Here is an 18,203-nt window from a genome sequence, read left to right on the forward strand (position 1 = left end):
TGATCATATATATGCTTGTGTAGTACAAGTTCTCCATTGCATTGGGGTTCTCTCTGCAAGTCAGCTGGTTCATTTATCGGTCTTCAAAGCAACTGCATTATTCATTACAATGACAGTTCATTAATGATTTCAGTCATGTTTTTTTCTTGGTGCACTATGAGCTTGGCACTGGCATCTGAAAATGTTCCTTTTCATCACTGAGAGTGCAGTGGACCAATATTGGGACCCTTCTGTCACTGAACCCCTCAGTTGACTAAGCGAAGGAAGCGCTTTGTGCACGTTGGACTGGCTATTGCTCTTTTTGATTATACCAGTAAGTGGCCAGCTTCTCTCCCAAAGCCCTTTTACCTGCCATAATTTGATAACACAGTACTTCTGTTTTACATGATGACTGTATTCACAAAAATAATAGCCAAGGTAATGAATTTGAAGAGCATCTGAACACTCCATGTATTCATACATTGTACTAAAATATTGTGTATTTCTTCTGTAGATTTTCTCCAAAAGTTTTCATTCTTTATGTGATCACCTCCCTTTATTTTCTGTAACAGATGGTATGATCTGTTGGTTGGTTTGTTTTTTTTCCTTACAGATTCTATAGAAGATAATACGTCTAGTACTCTTGCAGAGGAGGATGCAGAAGATGAGGAACTGGAAGCAGCTGCTAATCACTTAAACAAGGACTTCTATAATGAACTTCATGAGAATGATAGAGTAAGAAAAAATGAAGATGAGAAATGCACAAATGGAAATGAAATTCTTGTAAGACCACCTGCACTGGAATCCTTGCTTGGCCCACTCCCCACTGCAGCTAGTCTTGGCATAACAGAGTCTATAAAAGAGTGCATATCCACTAAGGACCGAGAACCTGGTGAGTAGGGGATCAGCTCAGAGTGGAAACGGGACACACACAGCCAGTTGTGGGTTTGTTGTGTAATTTCCATGTATCTTGATGGTTACTGTGAGACCAATTCTGCGAATCACTGTAACATCGAGGTAAAGGAGCTGTGAGGCTGGGTGTGACCAGTGGTCTTGATTGCTGATGTTGGTCATTGGCATCTGCTCCTCAGGAAACTTCAGGAACATCTGGAATGCTTAATTATTTTCTAAAGCCTGAGAGTGTGTATCTCTTATACAAGTAGATTTGCAGTTATATGATGGCTGGTGGGTATATTTCAAGCCATACAGTCTCAATTAAGAAACCAAAGGAAGCAGATTCCTGCAAATATGAATGGAAATTAAAACCCAAATGTAAGAATTTTAGATCAAGGCAGACACTCTCAGGAGACGTTTTACTGGAGTCAAACATGATGCAGTCTGTCTCGCTGATTGAGAAACTTTGCAAATGACAAGTATTTAAAATGTTTGTAAGAGGGGATAACTGTTTGTATGCTTTTTTGGTGTGTGTTGTGCTGGGTTTGCTCCATTTTTCTTAAAAAACTCAGATCTATGTGTATCATATTACTCTGAGTGTTACAGTGGGAGCAGGGTTGATCAGCTAAGGAAGACAATTTTGCCAGAGCCATTAAAGCAGACACTACTGCAAAGAGCCAGGCAGGTTTGTTTTCTTTTTCTCCTGTGTGCTTGAGTTGTATGGAGATGGCATTTTTTATAATTTTGCATCTTGATGACTTCGAGAATGGAACATATCTGAAAGGCATTTTATTCTTTATCACAGTTAATTTTTCCGTCATAAGGCACACCTGTGTGAATCTGTTTTGTCAGCTTACTTGGGGGTCAATGCAGCAGAATGTTTTGTTATCCAAACTGTTCTGATGTGAATTTCTGTTCAACAGCACCTACTTCTAATAAGGCACTCCCTGCCTCAGTAAATGAACTGAATGCATTCGGATTCTTATGAAGTTAGTGTTCACATTCCAGAAACTTTGCAGGTTGATTGCACATTTATATTTTGTATGAACGAAATCTTACAGAAACAGATGAGTGGTTTTGGTTTTGGATTAATTATGATTAGGAAAATGGGTAGCTCATGGCTCGTCTTTCTCCTGGAAATCAGCAATTCATGTCAAAGTGAGGTCAGTAATGGCTAGAAGCTGTTGTTGTCTGGCTAACCAATGACCTGTGAAAATGAGTTTCCAGTGATGGACATTTCTCAGCTGACATCGCTATTGACCATTTTAATGGACAGGCTGAGGACCATGTTTAAAGATGAAACTAAGCTGGTACAGCCAGGTATGTTCCTCTGAGTTGGGCTGAAGCAGGGGGGCAGGAGAGTGCATGGCTGCTCATGCTATGGCTTGTCTCCCTTTGCTGTTTGTTTTCTTTCAGAAGTGGAGGATGTGCCAAATGAACTGAATTTCAAAACCAAATCAGTTTCAGTATGCTCCTTCTCTTCTAATCAGTGCAGGTGTTTGAACAAGTACTTATTTTCTTCACATGTTGTGAAGCTGATATGCTGAGTTAATGTTTTGGGTTTGTTTTGATGGTTGATCCCGCCCCAAACTTTTCCCCTTTCTCTTTTTTTTCCCTTGCCAGTGACTCTGCTAATTTATTTTAATTATTGAAAAGTTTCATGTTAAGGTTATGTCCCTACTGTGGGGTGGTCATGCTGGGGTGCAGTTCTCAGTCTCCGAGCCATTGCCTCATGGTGCCTGTGTGGTGTGGGTGCATCACAGTGTGTCCCCACTGAGGACCTGGTTTCCTTTGAGAAGGCGTCTGGGTTCAGGAGCAGTAATGGAGCCTCAATGTGTTTTGAATGGTTGGGAACCAGGTCTAGCAGACAGGCTGGGAGTATACCTGGCTTGCAGCTGGCATGTTATTACACAGAGTAAAGAAACCCTCTTGTTAAGATGCCTCCGTCACCTTTGCAGTTTAGCTCTGAACCACAATGAAAACCAGTGTAGATCTTGCTGTCACTTTGGCAACGTCTTGAGTTCTGCCTCATAGCTCTGGGTAAATCTGGAAAACCTTGTACCTGGAGATAGTATCTTCTTCTATCAGACCAACTTGTGTAGTTATAAAAATCAGTTTCCAGGTTTCTTCCAAGTCTTCTTTGAGTCTAAAAAAGAAAGGGCAGTTTTTAAAACTAAATACAGGATGAGTGAGGTTGCTCAGAGTTTGAGATGGCACAATTTTAGATTATTTTGAAACATAAGTAATTGGTACTTGTGGAGGGAGGAGGAAAAGATCATAAAATTTTCTGCATTTATCCTGTGTGTTTGAATTTGGTTTAATGCAATTTATATTGTGAATCTCAGCTGGCCATAGGTTTGCTATGGTATTTCTTATTCCAACACCTAAGTCCATTGGAGATGTGAGAGAGTCATCTTAACACTGTATGCTTAAGGGGATGTTTTGGTCCTTCTCCACAGCTGTGTAAGTCATAAACCAGGACCCTTTCCCTTCCCTCAGCCCTTTCCAGCCCTGAGTCATCTTCCACTGTGTGGACCATCTGAGTCATGTTTGGCTGTAGACTTTGGGCAGGAAGATTTTGTATCTCCTGTTGGGCTCCAAGCATTGTTGGGTGGATGCATTATGTCCACTCAGTGCAGCAGTTGCAAGTAGCATGCCTGGTGCTACATGGTGAGGATTCCCAGAAAACCCTCATGGCGATACGCTGTTTGTTGAGCAGGTGGCTATTAAGTAGGACCTCAGCAAGCAGGTGCAGTATGTGCAATGTTTGGTCTCCTTAAATGCAAGGTGTCTCCTCTCCTCTCTGTAATGATCTTTCTTCCTCAGAAAAACCTCTGCTCTAGGTACCTTATATAAAGTCTTTTCTTCTGGCTTTTGCATATGGTAATTCAGTTTATAATAGCTTACATCAGCTGCTTTGGGAAATCTTGAACCTTTGTGCTGCAGTGGCTGCAGCAGCAGCAGAATGTTTCTCACAGACTGCTTATGCAGATAAGGCTGAGGTTCAGAGCCCAAGTATTAAGAAAAATTTAGTGTATTTTGGTCCACTTACAATTGGTGTTTGAGCAGTGTGGGCTTGACTATATGAATATTTTATGTAAAACATAGTATTTTAGCAAATTTGCATTATAAAGAGAGCTTGTAAGGTACCAGATTAATGAGTCTGAGGCAGTAAAGTGCTTCGAATAAACACTACATTTGACTGGTGTTTTTCCTACAAAGTGTCTTAATTTGCAGAGATATTTAAACTGCAGTCTCTTTCAGTCTTTGCAAACTGCTTCTTTCTTATTCTTAATTATAAAAGTGCTTTATAACGAGATCTCAGTTTCAGAGATGGAGATCAGGTACATCAGTCTGTCCATTTTCCTGGCCATGCAGTATCCCAGCATCCTCTCCATGATCTGTGTACTCTTTCTGGTTCTACAATTCCTTGAAACAGGCCACTGTTTCCTTTAGGAGTCTGCCACAGTCAAGTATCATGACCGTGTCTTCAAGAAATAACATTCTTTGGTGTAAAATTTCCCATTTGGAGGGTTTTTTATGTTCCTTTTATGCCATTTCAATTAATTTATCATCTTTCTTAGTGTTTCTGTGCTTCCAATGGTTTCTGGCTTTTACCCTATCCTTCCCATGCCATGCTGCTAAGCTGTACATTGCCAGTTCATCTCTTCTTGAAACATAAAGCAAAAATCATAAACTTAAACTTTAGAAGTAAATTTTAAACAGAGCTAAAAGTGAAAAAGATCTGATAATAACATAGATAATCTTGTGAGGCTCCACCTTGAATACTGTATTCAGTTCTGGGCCACTCACTACAAGAGACATTGAGGTGCTGGAGTGGGTCCAGAAAAGGGCAACAGAGCTGTTGAAGGGCCTAAACCCAAGTCTGATGAAGAGCAGCTGAGGGAACTGGTTTTTTTTCACTCTGGAGAAGGCTCAGGGGAAACCTTATCGCTCTCTGCAACTACCTGAAAAGGAGGTTGTAGTGAGGTAGGGGTTGGTCTCCCAAGTAACAAGAGATAGGACAAGAGGTAATGGCCTCAAGCTGCACCAGGTAGGTTTAGCTTGGATATTGGGAACATTTTATTCACCAAAGGGATGCTCAGACATTGGAACAGTCTGCCCAGGGCAGTGGTGGAATCACCATCTCTGGGAGTGTTCAAAACCCATGTAGATGAGGCCCTCAGTGACATGCTTTACTGGTGGTCTTGGCAGTTCTGGGGTAATGGTTAGACTTGATGGGCTTACAGGTCGTTTTCAACCTAGCTGATTCTATGATTCTGTAATCGTAAAATATAGGGTGAAAGTTACTGACTTATATAACTTTCCCTTTGTAATCCATGTAGTATTTGAGACCTGATTTGGGGGTTTGGTTTGCTTGGATTTTTTTTTTAGTTTTTGTTTTGAATCAAAATTCACATACAGTCATTTAGGGCAGTAGTTTCAAATAATGTGTGTGAAGTGGCTGGTAACTTGCTCCTGCATGTCCTCATGAAAGTAAATAGTGCTTTGCAGTGAGAAATCACTGTGCATGTACCATCTTGTGCTTGGTTAGGCACCCAGCAAACTGCATTCACTGCTAATTTCATAAAGAATACATAAGAAAGGTTTTGTGTTTGTTCACAATTAATAGTTTGCTCATTTCTTGCTCCTTGTATTTATGCCTCCGTTACTGCTGCAAGTATAATCTGACATGGGCTGAGGTTGAGAGATTCTGCCATTGATTTCTGTGGATGTTAAAGACCCCAGGCAGGCAGTGTTCATTGATTGGATAGTTGTCGTCCCCTTGTAGCAGTGCTTTTCAATTTATTACTGAACTAGAATGTGAAAAGTGGCTGGAGATGAAGTTACATGAGACAGGGACGGGATCATCCTCCAGGATCTTCCTCTTCCTCTGAATTTCATCCTCCACAGCTGCCAGCTTCCACTTCATACTTCATCCTGGCTTTGAGGCTTCCCTGATCCCTCTGTGACTCATCTCAGCTCCCTCACCCAGAGGGGAAAAACTTATGTGTATATGATACCCCCTTTTTCTTGGCAGCAGCAGGTGACCAGTGCTGGCAAGGCTGGGGGCATGAAAGTTTGCAGAAATGTGAGATTTCCAGCAGGGTTTGAGCTGCTGTAGAAGGATGTTTAAGGGTCCACAGGCTGAAAATGGTTGGTAAAAGCCAGGGAGAGTTGTCCACCCCATTCGGTATCCCAGCTCGGATTGCTGCATGGCAGAGGGCAAGCTTACTGCTTACATACAGATGGGTATTGACCCCCTCTGTGTACTGGCTGCTTTTTTTAGCATCCATCTCTCTTCCTCAGATTTTATCTTCGTACATCAGTGCCAACTGCTTGGAAATATAAAAATATATATGTGCATATAAAAGTATACAAAAAGATACAATCCGTAATTAGAACATTATGAAGCCTTATTACATCGTAATTACTGCATACATGAGAAATATAGCTGCTGAGTTTAGTGCTAATTGTGTTACATATGCAAAATACACTTGGCCATCAGTGCAAGCATGCGTGTCCCCATCCTGCTTGCTCTTCTTTTGGCTCTGACTTCATTGCTGCTGTTTCTTTCGTAGTTTTAAGGCCCACCTGTGGAAATGAGCAGCGTGTATGATGTGCTTGGTGCCACCTTCCTTGTGTGATGCCTTCCGATCAGTGCTTACTGAGAAATATTTTCTGTTACAGGACTAGCTCTTTCCCAATGTTGAGATCTAAGCAATAAAAATCTTGGTACTAACTAATCTTTCCAATCTAGCCTCTGTGTTTGGTAGTCTTGATAGACTATCCCTGATTGAGCCTTCATTATGCTGTTAATGAGATGTGAAGAGCTTGCTGCAGCCAGCATGGTAATAGGAGACCACCAGCTGCTTTGAATGCAGTTTTTTGATACCTGGAGTCTTGGGTATGAATTACAGATTACATGATTTTCTCCCTTGACTATGTATGTCACTCGTGAGTATTGCATGTGCATGTACTACTCCAAAATCTGTGTACACATTTTTTTCATGAAGGATCTTTGCATTTCATTAAAGGATAGGAATGATATAAACTCGTTCCATATTCATGCCATGAGTAACTGGGAAGGTTAAGGGATGAAAACTAATCATACAGTTTGGCTGAAAGATTTCCAAACAAATCTAGAGAGGAGTTTTGGCGAGAAACCTGCAGCTTATTAGAGCCCTCAGGGAGATAAACTTGAGTGAAAGCATAAGCTGAATCACATGAATACATTTTTAGATTTTTTTTCAGAACTTTCCAAAGGATTGTTTTATCAATACAGACACTCCTTATAGGAAAATGTGTGTTGTTTCTCTCAGAAGTCTTGGCCAAAAAGAACTGCCCCAGAGTAATGGGTGCTGTAGTCAGGAGAAAGGTACTGGAGAGTGGGGTTCAGGCTCCTCAGCCAAATGGAGCAGATCTTTCTTGGCTGTGTCCACCGTGAATGAGTGCCCTTAGCCCCTGGCTGACCAACGTGGCTGTCATGTTACCCTGTTTCAGAGAAGGAACTCTTTCTGCCCTTCTTCCCGTCCTTGTCCTTCTTCTTCTTCTCCTTTTTGTCTTTTTCCTTCTGTTTTCCTACTTTCAGTTTCATAAAATTCTGGTCTGGAGTGGAATATGTTCTGCAATCTTGAAAGCTTTTCCAGGCTTGAATTTTCCTTTTTTTGCCTGACTCGTGCCTCATTCCACCAGCTGAGTAGGCAGTGGGCAACGTATCTTTTCTGCCTTGAATTCCTCCAATAAAAGTGTATGGAAACTCAGCTTTATTTTCAGTTTGAGTAGTGTAAAAGCCTCACATTGCTCTTTGACGCTAATCAACCACTTAAGGCCTCATCCTCCTTTGCTTGAGGGAAAAAGGCATAAAACCTGCTTTCACCTCTCTTGATGCTTCAGCTGGCTGCTGGCTCTTTGGAGAAGGAGGTGGCAGCAGGGCTGGGTCTCTGGTTCAGAGATGTGGCTGGGAAAAGATGTTGAACATGCTGAACAGGGGCTCTGGTGTGTCATTCTGTGTGCTGATAATTGAAATGTGTGCTGTGGCATTGATACTTCTTTTTGATGGAGCAAGGAGAAGCAATCAGCTCCAGCATGGTTTTATGCATTATTTTCCCTTGTATTGAGGGGAAATCCAGGTCTGCTGCCTGCTCTACTTAGGCTTAAGGAGGTTGAAATGTCCAGGAGCATGGTGTGGGCAAGGAGGAAGAAGAGGAGAAGCTCAGATGGAGCTTTAGAAGTGGTCCTTTTCCTGTAGCTAAATAGCAGAATTATGAAAACAGTTGTTCCTCAAATACTAAGGGAGGGTTGTATTTCATGGTTGACTTAGATGCCTTAGCATTTGTAGGTGCCGGTCTAAGGTTTTGTTTCTGTTCGGGCTTCTTTTCAAGGTTTTCTCCTATGTGCACTCTCTAGCATCTAAAAAGATGCTGGTTCTCTGTGTGGGAGATACACAGGAAACCTGGTTAAAAAACCTGAATAACTCTCTTGTAGTATGAGAAGTATATGATACTTCCTTCTCTGCACCTGCCAGAATTTGAGCCCATTAATCCTCACTGTTATTTAGTTAGGTGGCCAGTTTGCAGAAGAAACGGACATTCCTGTCCTACTCTTCTGCCAAAAAGTAAGAAAGTCTTTCACCAAAAAACTCGACTGAAAGCTGAAATTGTTCATTAGAGAGTTGTGGAAAATGAAATACGTGGAGGCTACAGAGAGGATGTTAAATTTGTAATTTGCGTGGAAAGCTATCTGCTCAGGGGATGTTATTTGAGCAATTCATCACAGTATCTAAAATGTCAGGAGTGGAGGCCTGGGTTCAGTTCAAGGAGTCTTCATGGTCTCAGTTGTTATTGAGAATAAAGACTTATTAACCTAGGTCAAGGAGCCACAAACTTGCCCTTGGAAAGAGGAAATACAGCACAGAGAGATTTTGCAAGGCTTAGCTACTTTGGGTTTAATATGATGGATAATAAATCCATGTGCAGTGCTGTAGTGGATCCTGACCACTTCACATTCGTCTTGCATCTTCTGAAAAATCTAAAATAATCCTCCATTTAGTACTTTATTCTTTTTATGGCAGAGGTTCAGCTGTACAGGCAATGCTGCAAACTGAAAATCCACCCTTTGAGTGGAGTGCCAATTCTGTAAGGTCTTAATATGTCTGTGTAGCAGTTTGTTGTTTTGTTTTATTCAGTAGTTTGAATTTAGTTTGAAAATTAATTCCTGTATCCTCTTAAGGATTAACATCATCACACCCCTACACACTTCATCTGTTTTGTTTGTGGGTCTGAAATCGGCGGGACTGTCAGAGTAGTCAAGATGCATGGGCTGCACTATGCCTTGATAGATGGCCCTTGTAATTAGGTATTTCAGATAAGGCATTACAGACTGTTGATGAAAACAGTAATGAGTTTAGTCTTGTATAATTGTAGCATAGCATTTTTGGTTTGCTGAATACTTTCCTAACTAAAATGGATGTATTATCCAATAGAGGAATAATGTTGACACTGCTGGCAATTAAAAACAATTTTGGAATTTTACTACTTCTGATTGCTTTTGAAATAATTTGTTTTTCAAAGTTACTTTAGGATTGGTTCATTTATTAAGTCTCTTTTCTTGTGTGACAATGGGATAATTGCTGTTTATTTTTTATCCTGTAAGCAATTACAATCAAAGCAGCCAAATATAGTCTGCTGTGACCTGCAGTCAGAGTGACCCGTCAACATGAAGCTACTGTAGTTTTCAGCTTTATAATTTAATTTTTTTCATATGCACTCACTAGAATGCATTCAGTAGGGCTGAAAAAACTGTGTTTAGAGTTTTCAGTGTTCATTAATTACAGTGGTGCAAAGCTGTAGAAACTGGCAGATAAGAACAAGTTTGGGTTGGTTATTAATAACAAAAATCATTATTTTTGTCTGAAGCAGTCAGAGGAAGAGATGCAGGCAGGCTGTGTGTGGGGGTACCCAGAAATTAGTGGGAAATTGCAATGAGTTAACCCTTGGGATTTTTTGCAGTCAAGTTTTGCTGAGGGGAAGCAGAAAATACTTTATTTTTAAAGTCAGCAGTTTAAGGTCAGGCTCAGCTTTCATGTAGAAATGTATGTGTGCACCTGAGACTGTAGAAGTTGTTTTCTGTGACAAAAGACCTGGACATTTACAACTGTGTAGTAGAAATGAGGGAATGAGTATGAAATGGGAGAGAGTAAATAATGCTGTAAAACAGTACATGCAAAGAAATCTGGAGCAAGAAACAAGGCTCTTGGGGTAGGTATAAATGCAGAAACCAGAAGTAAACAGCTGTACAGTGGGTGAAAGGAATATCGTTTTTCAGCAAATTTGTTAGTTAAATCCCACATTTGATCCAGTTACAGTGGGGAGGCCACCATGTACTCACAGATGGGAAGGAAGTAAAACAGTTCTCTGTGACCAAATAATTAACACTTATATAGGAATAAGGCAAATGACTGGTTTTTGGAAGTTATGCTTAATGGTCCTTGCTAATTTCCTGCTAAAGGTAATTCCTGCAAATCTACATTGAAGTAATGTATTGAGATGCAGTAACGTCTGTATCAACATGAAATTGTGTCACTGGTGGTGGTATTGTATGCTGGCAGTGTTTTTCATTTAATAAAACGTACTTCAGTGAGAAGTTGCTTTTCCATAAAGTCTCTCTTTTGCACTTCAAAGCCATAGTTTTTGGGATGCTCAGTATGAGTATTGCTTTCCATGCTGATACCATGTCTCATGGCTTTGTAGCTTCTGTAGAACTAATATGAAACTCCTATTCTTCCTCAAAAGCAAAGATAAAAGCCCGGGTTTATACTGCACTGTGTGAATGTGAATATACAGGTGTGTTGGGATGTGGTACTGTGGATGCTCTGTTGGTTGAGGTTAAGTGTCTTGCCTTACTGTCTCATTCCCCTCCTATCTGCTGGCATTAGTACACATGTAGTTGCCTCCCTCACCTGGGTCTGTCAAAAATGTCGCAGGCTCATGAAGCTGTTTTTAATAAGAGGGTCATTTTGGCAGATGCATGCTAAGCAATGATGCCTTGCCTGGTACAGCAGCAGGCAGGAGGGAGGCAATATGTGCTGTGGAGGGAAGGGATGTGGGGCTGAGTCTCTGGGGGCAGAAACCAGCTCCTCCAGTTCAGCTGGGGTTGGAGGAGCACTTTGCACCATGTCTTTGTGGCAGCAAAGAACGTGTGTTTGAACATGGAGAGCAGCATTTGTACTTGCACTGAGGTATCAGTGCTGGACAGGTTTAATGATCCATCAGTGACTTGGAATGGGCAGTTTCAGAGATGCTGTTGCCCAGAATCATTTTATATGCAGGTTCTTTGTGGAGGGAGTAAGGTTGATGCTTGAGTTCAACTCCAGAAATGCAACACTTAGAAATCTCAGAGCAATGAAGAAGTTTGATTTAACAAGGTGGAGAGGGAATTCAAAAAGGCATTCTGAATTCTCTCCTCAAAAACCCTTCTTTTAAATTTAAAGTTTACTGCTTTATCTTGATTTTCAGAAAGCTTGCATGAAACTTTCTTGCCTGAGAGCTTGATAGAAACTCTTGAAGTCCTTTGACTGAAGCAGAAAATTTAATAGTGAGGCATTTTGAACATGGAATGATGTTTGTGGGCAAGTAATTTAAACAGGTACTAATATGAAGCAGTATTGTACTTGAAAGACTACAGTTGGTGTACACACAAAGTGGGTAGAATATCACTGGGAGCAATAAAATTGAGAGATTCTTTATTGTGCTTTCATTGCAAACAATTTTTATGGTAAGGCCTGTGAAGCAATTGAAATGCGGAGAGCTGGCACATCACTAGATTGATAATTCCTCCTGCTCCTTACAACTTATTCTCAGTACAGATGTCCCCAATTCTTTTCTTTCCATGACATTAAAGTTTCTTGTCTGCTTCAATTTCATGCCAGCCTCAAACGTAGCATTTTTTTTAAATTGTCCCTCCAATTTATTTTTCTTCTCCTTAGAAGTTTATATCAGATGAAATTTAACTGCTGTTTCTTATCCTAGGGTTTATGCTTAAACTTCTAACGAGCTTGTTTTTAAGAACAGTCTTCCTTGAGAGAGCACTTGGCTGATCCATCAATAATTATGTAGTAATAAAGCAACTGTGTAAAAATGGCACCTACGTTCCAAACCAGTTGGTTTGCAGAGCCGTTGACAAAGACGAATGCTTATTACATTTTACTACTTTTGGTTCTGCAGATGCAATACTGCTCATTTTATTTTTGGCGTAAGCATCACACAAAGTAATTTCCAATTGTGGAATGTTTATGATAATAAGGATGTATAACTTGGGAGAGCCCAGATGACTTTCAGATACCAGCGTGAGTTTGCAATGCTGGTGGTTTAGGAAACTAAAAAAAAAGAAAAGAAAAAAAGAGGATTTTTTATTTTATTTATTTGCTTAACAGATTTTTAAGCAATCACTGGGGCAAAACACACAGGGAGCCCTACAGTGTCATGTAGTTACTCTTTTGAATTAATTGCTGTTATATTAATTGTTGATTCCCCAAAATTTGGCAAGCTTCCTCACTCTCCTTGCTGCATCCAAAGATTTCTCCTTTTAATTTTACTACAATATGGAGGAAAATGTAGTGTCTAAAAATAACACAAAAGCCTGAAGTTGTTGTTCTTGTTTCCTTCCTTTTTTTTTTTTCTTCTTTAAGTGCCAGTACAGTTAAGGCTGTGATTGAGATGAATTTGTATTCTTCAAATCTGTCCTCTTCTTTTGGGCAAAATGTGGAATAACTTAAATCAGTAAGTCTTTATGGCCAGTAGATGCAGTCATTTTGGTCAGTCAAGCTGGTTGATTGCAATGTCACCACAGTAGTGATATTGTAGCATCTGAAAATCACCTTGAAGATTAAACTTTTGTGGATGCAGATACTGGGATCCCTGCCTCAGCAGCCTCTGGCATGGTCTCCTGGTACTCCTTGTTGGGTTTCCCCAGGATGATGTTTGTGGGTACTGGTACCTTGGCACAGCCACACTGGCTGTCTGCCAGCAGTGTCCTGTTTGTAAGGTGCTTTAATTGATGTGCAAAGCTCCTCTTGGCAAAGGCCCAAAGTCATGGATTCTCTGCTGTTGCTGACAGAGTGGCTTGGCCTTATCTTGGGTCTGTTGTGCCCAGTTCAGAGTGAGGGGTGCAGTTAGTCCTGCTCCCAAAAGATTCTCACATGGCATAGCTCCACCTTCACCCCCTTCATCCCGATGGTAGAGTTGAGGTCCATGTGTGTGGCTTCTCTCAGCAGGAGGCGGGGAGCTCTTCTGCAGACCGATTTGCTGCCACAGCCTTCAGTTCTTTGTGGCAACTTATAGCTACGTCAGCAAACACTTTCAGCTCAGATAATTCATTTCGGTTGGCAGACATCGACAGTAACGTTTCTTTGTTTGGCTTTATTTTAGCATTTAAAGATTTTTATGTTGGTTTTGATGGCTTGAAGGGAATTGTGTGGGAGTGTTTTGTCTGGACTTTAGTATTCTCTGCTTTATCTTGCTAGTAAGATTCAAAGTCTTATTCATGAGACTAGGCTTTTGTCTGTGAACCTTGCTGACTCTTCCCTCTTCAGTCCCTTCTGTCAGCCCATTGTCCCAGGCTTATTTCACTGCACAGTTAATGATGCTTAAGTCTGCTGTGGAAAGGGTTTACCTAGTTAAAGCTAACATAAAGAACAATCTGTCCTAGTCTTATCAAAAGAAGCAAAAGGAATAAAGAAATAAAATATAAGTAAATGTCAATTCCATAGGAAAGGACAGTAGGTCTGAATTTGAAATGATGATCTGGTGAGTTGGGTTTCATTTTGTAATGAAATAGGAAAAAGTATCCAGAACTTAGTTTCAGAAGCTAAATGTGGTTTAGTTACTTCACAATAAACTTCACTGATTTCAGAGAAATCAATATTGCATATAATGCTGAGTGTATTTAAATGAATTGGTACATCAAATGCACATCCCTCTCTCCAAATGGGCTGTGGACATGGTAGTCATGTTTTTGAGGACTGGTGCCATAATACAGTATGTTTTGGTGAACTTAGATTAAGCCTCATGGGAAAGCATCATGTTCAGTTAATTGAAGAAGAACAATTTTGATACTATGCCATATGCTGTAAAATGAAATGAGTATATTGTAGAAAGAGCCCTGAATCCTTTTTGTCTGCGTGGAGGCTTAGCCATGATTTATTATTTTCTTTTTGCCTCTGTGTTACTGTGTTAAATAGAGGCCTAATATATTTAAATAAAGAATTAATTACATTTGGATGTGGGACTTTATCTCTTCCAGTGCTCTCTTTGAAGTGTGTTACCTATCTGTCTGGTTCTTGAGACTTACTAAAATCTTTCCAAAGTCTTTCTTTGCTCTGCATCTAATCAGCATTTAAACAGGGTCCTTTGTGTGCCTGTAACCTGGAGAAGACTGGCAGGTTGGTGAGAAACTGTAAAGTCAGCAATATGTAACCTATCTAAGATGACATATTAAAATATAGTTCTGTTACTGTATAAACTTTATATACAAGTCAGATGTTGAGATTAATCAGAATGACAGGTTTTACAAGCATATGGCTGGCCTTTCTGATAGCCATTAGCTTGAAAGGCCGTCTTTGAAACCGGCTCCATTATTTATAGGTGAATCATGCTGCTGGGTTTTGTCAGGAAAAGGTTATTTCTCCAGCTCCACTGAAATGTCCTGTGCACAGAAGTACCTTTTTCCACCATTCCTGGAGAATAAGATGAATTATTCTCCAGGAACTTCTCCACAGCTTTCTTCTTTTGGAAAGTTGTGGTGTTGGAGGGCATTCCAATGCTGTAGTGATGGATCTCAAGCATATGGAGTACACATGCTAATTATGCTATGCTTACAGTTCAGTTTATCCAAATGCCAAGGCATTGGGGCCTCAGAGCTGCTGCAGGCAAAATGTTAAAATCCTTCACCACTGTCTACTGTGCATCTGGAAAGAGGTTCACTGCAGTCCCTAAAACATCTGGGGAGAGGAGGAGGGAACACATGTACGTTCCCTAGAGGAGTTTATTGTGCTGTCTGCAGCAAGGTTGTGCTGCAGTTTGGCCGGATGACCAAGTGAGCTTGCTGTACTCCCAAGCCTGTATTTTGACTGCAGAGATCTTTAGATGCTTCATACAGTTGCCTAAATAGACACAAAACTGCTTTGGTCCCTGGGGCAGGACTCCTATGAGAGCTCTGTTGGTGTCCAGAGCAAGGAAGTACTTTGCCACTTACCTGTTTCTCAGCCGTTATACATGTTCAGAGACAAGGCAGCACTTCATCCAACAAGAAACAGCACAACCTCTGTGGTTTTTATTTAAAAGCATGGTTTGTGCTAGCCGTGGCCATTTGCTGTGTGATGGGCTCTTAACATCGATCTGTTGTTTCTGTAGCTGCTGCCTTACAAAAATTCAAACCCATGTCCCCTACTTCGAGGTTTGTCAACCTCTGGTTCAGATCACTGAACTAGAGTCAGGATCTTATGTGGGTGATCTCTCTCTGCGCCATGCCTCTGATAGTCCTATTGGCAAAAAACACTGCCTGTTAGGTGCTCTGAATCCAGCCCCCATCCACTACAGAGCCTTTCTCTTCTGGGCTAGGTTCCTACCTAACTGCTTCGTTTACAAAGCTTTTGCTTTTTGCAGTAGAGCTTTTGCTCTTGCCTGTTACTCTACTAGAGTAATAATAAATAATAATGATAATAAACCTTCATTTTTTTTCTCCCCATCTCTGTAATTCCCTGCTTGCTATTTCTCATTAGCAGTGAAGGAAGAAAGAAGCTGGGTAACAAAATGAGAAATTGCTTACCTGATAATTTTCTCTCAGTTAACAGCTTCTCACCATTCAGCCCACCTGGACAGTGTGGTAAATGGCCAGGACGCAAATTGATTAATCTTTTTTCCTCCAAACAGACTCAGGTAGTGTAGTTTCATACATTATGTTATGGTGTTGTTATAATGCTAATATTTCCTTGCGGAAGCTTTTCCATAGCCCAGGTGGCTTCTGGTGGCTGGTGCTGAGCTTGTTTCCAGACCTACTGTAGACCAGCTCTGAAGCTCAAAGTAGGAGGCAGAAATTTGCCCACCTTTGCTGAGAAACAGTAAGGGCAATCAGAAGAAAACTGAGTGAGTTACTTTGCTGGGCCGTTTTTAACTGGAACAGGTCTTTGGTCCAGACCACAGTACTGGGAGCAAGAGAAAGACAGCTTCTTTAATGGGAGAGCTGGCATAGGCCAGGTGAGGGTGGAAGTGAATCTGTGGCCTTCAGTGCTGGCCTGTGTGCCTGTCCCAAAGGTGGGGAGCTCTGGGGTGGGAGTGCAAGGGAAGTGTAGTAACTTTGATGTGGTGAGAGGTATGCCGAGTTAGGCTGGGCTCTAGTTTGCACTTCGTTATGGCAGTTCAACCACTTGTACTTCTGCTAAAGAAAAATTGCTCTAATTTTTGGGCAATTTGGACCAACCGTGACTTTTCAGTGATGTCCTAGGAAAAAAAGTTGGCTTTGCTTTTGAGTTCCAGTCGCTCAAATTAGCCTTTAAGTGTTGTATTGTGAGCCTCCTTTAATTTTTCCTCTGACTTCATAGCTTAAGAACTGTGTGTGTATATATGGCTGTGTACTCTTAAAGATTTTTTTCCTGGTGGGACAGAAGTGGATTTTTGATTTGAAAATACATAGATAAAAATAATCCAGGCAAAAATTCTATGATTTACTCTGTAGCGCAGAACTCGCCATCTAGTCTTATCTGGTGCAAGGAGGGCGGCACATTACAGTGTAGATGTACTTCTCATTAAAACATATGTCCTTCTGCTGGGGTGGCTGAGCACTGGCCAGGCAAGGATCCTGGGCTGGCAGGAGCAGACAGCAGAGCATTTAGCGCCCACAGCAAGACCTGGCTACTTAACCAGTGAGCTGCAGTTGCAGAAATGATGCTTCAGCACTTAAACATGAAACCGGCTGTTCCCTTTATGGCTGGCTCGGGTGTAAAGTGCTCTTGCTGTTTTACATAGTGGTCTGGCAGCATGGGAGAGGCGAGCTGGAGATGGATCTGAGCCCAGCTACCTTTGCTGTCGGCTCTCCAGGGCTTTGTACAGCCCTCAACCTCTGCAAGAGGTGCTTTGTGGGGAACTGATTAAGATGCTGGTCAGTTCTTCTCCCTGGCCTCTCCCTTTATATAAACTGTTACTGTTGGATACCCCTGCAGAGATAAAAAAAATGCAGAAAATACATGCCAGAAGGCACCAAAAAGAAGGAAAGGTGGGGGAAAGGAAATGAGAGAAAAGATGCCAAGCACAGCATAAAAAGCAAAGGAGGAAAATATATCAGGGAATTGGGGATCATAAGGAAAAGAGCAGTAAGTAGGGGAAATCTGTCCTTACAGTCTCCATTTTAAAAACTTCTGTGTCCATAACTTCACAAGCGGGAAAGGGTAAATATGTGGATGAGCACTGAAATGGGAGTGTGTTGTACATTTGGCGGGGGTGCTGTGATTGGTCTTGGCCTTACTGATGCAGAAGTAGCAAGCTGGAGAAGACTTGTGTCTGTGCATGGGAGCTCTTACCATTTCTGGGCTTTGGAGCCAGAAAATGTTGCTTCTGGTTGCTAATTAGTTGTGTTCCTGGGTGAGTATTTGTCAAGTTGATCATTGATGGTTATTGGTTTCATCAGAAAAAATAGTTTTTTTCATATTGTTTGGAGCAACCATCCTCTGAGCTCTTGGTCATGGCAGCAGGGTAGTGAGCTTACAAAAGAATGATGAGTTGCGTTAAGTAGGTTGCATAAAGGATGCTCTTTTTCACTCTTTTCAAAAGTGTTGCTGGGGACTTCAACATTATTCAAAAAAAAGAACATCTGCTGCTGGTTTTGAGGACGGTGTCATGATGTTCTTTAGTCCAAACCCTTAACTTCCAACTGTATTTTTCAGGAGGTTGAAAGGATTTTTTCTTAAGGGCTTTTTATATTGTTATATAGTTCAATAAGCATGAACTTACCTTTTCAAAGAAATATCTTCAGAATCAGAAAGGCATTGTTTATTGCTGCACTGTTTTTGCACTACCTGCTTTTAAAAAAAACATGTATTGTGTGGAAGATTTCTGGAAAGAATGAAGTGATTGTTTTTCTGACGAATGACCATCCACGTTAACAAGTTTCCATGTCTGTTAGACTAGTGGCATAACCTTTAACTGCATATAAACTATGTGGATGTGGTTTGGTTAGATCATCCGTGGACTGTGAGATGAAACAATAGCATTCGTTTCAGTGTGGATGTGCTGCCAGAAAAGCAGCAGGGTTGTTGGGTTTTGCTTTTTTTTCCCCTT

At 41.0% G+C, this 18,203-nt stretch overlaps 1 protein-coding gene across 1 annotated transcript in view; it reads left to right on the forward strand.

The window, feature by feature from the left end:
• Window positions 1-18,203, forward strand: part of BRF1 (BRF1 general transcription factor IIIB subunit) — a 175,394-nt gene that overhangs the window by 102,131 nt on the left and 55,060 nt on the right. The window contains exon 11 of the mRNA XM_013129164.3: window positions 593-871. Coding sequence (XP_012984618.1) covers window positions 593-871 — 279 coding nt within the window. The remainder of the gene's footprint in view (window positions 1-592; window positions 872-18,203) is intronic.

Source organism: Melopsittacus undulatus, chromosome 4 (assembly GCF_012275295.1).
Source record: "Melopsittacus undulatus isolate bMelUnd1 chromosome 4, bMelUnd1.mat.Z, whole genome shotgun sequence".
Taxonomy (NCBI): Eukaryota; Metazoa; Chordata; class Aves; order Psittaciformes; family Psittaculidae; genus Melopsittacus; species Melopsittacus undulatus.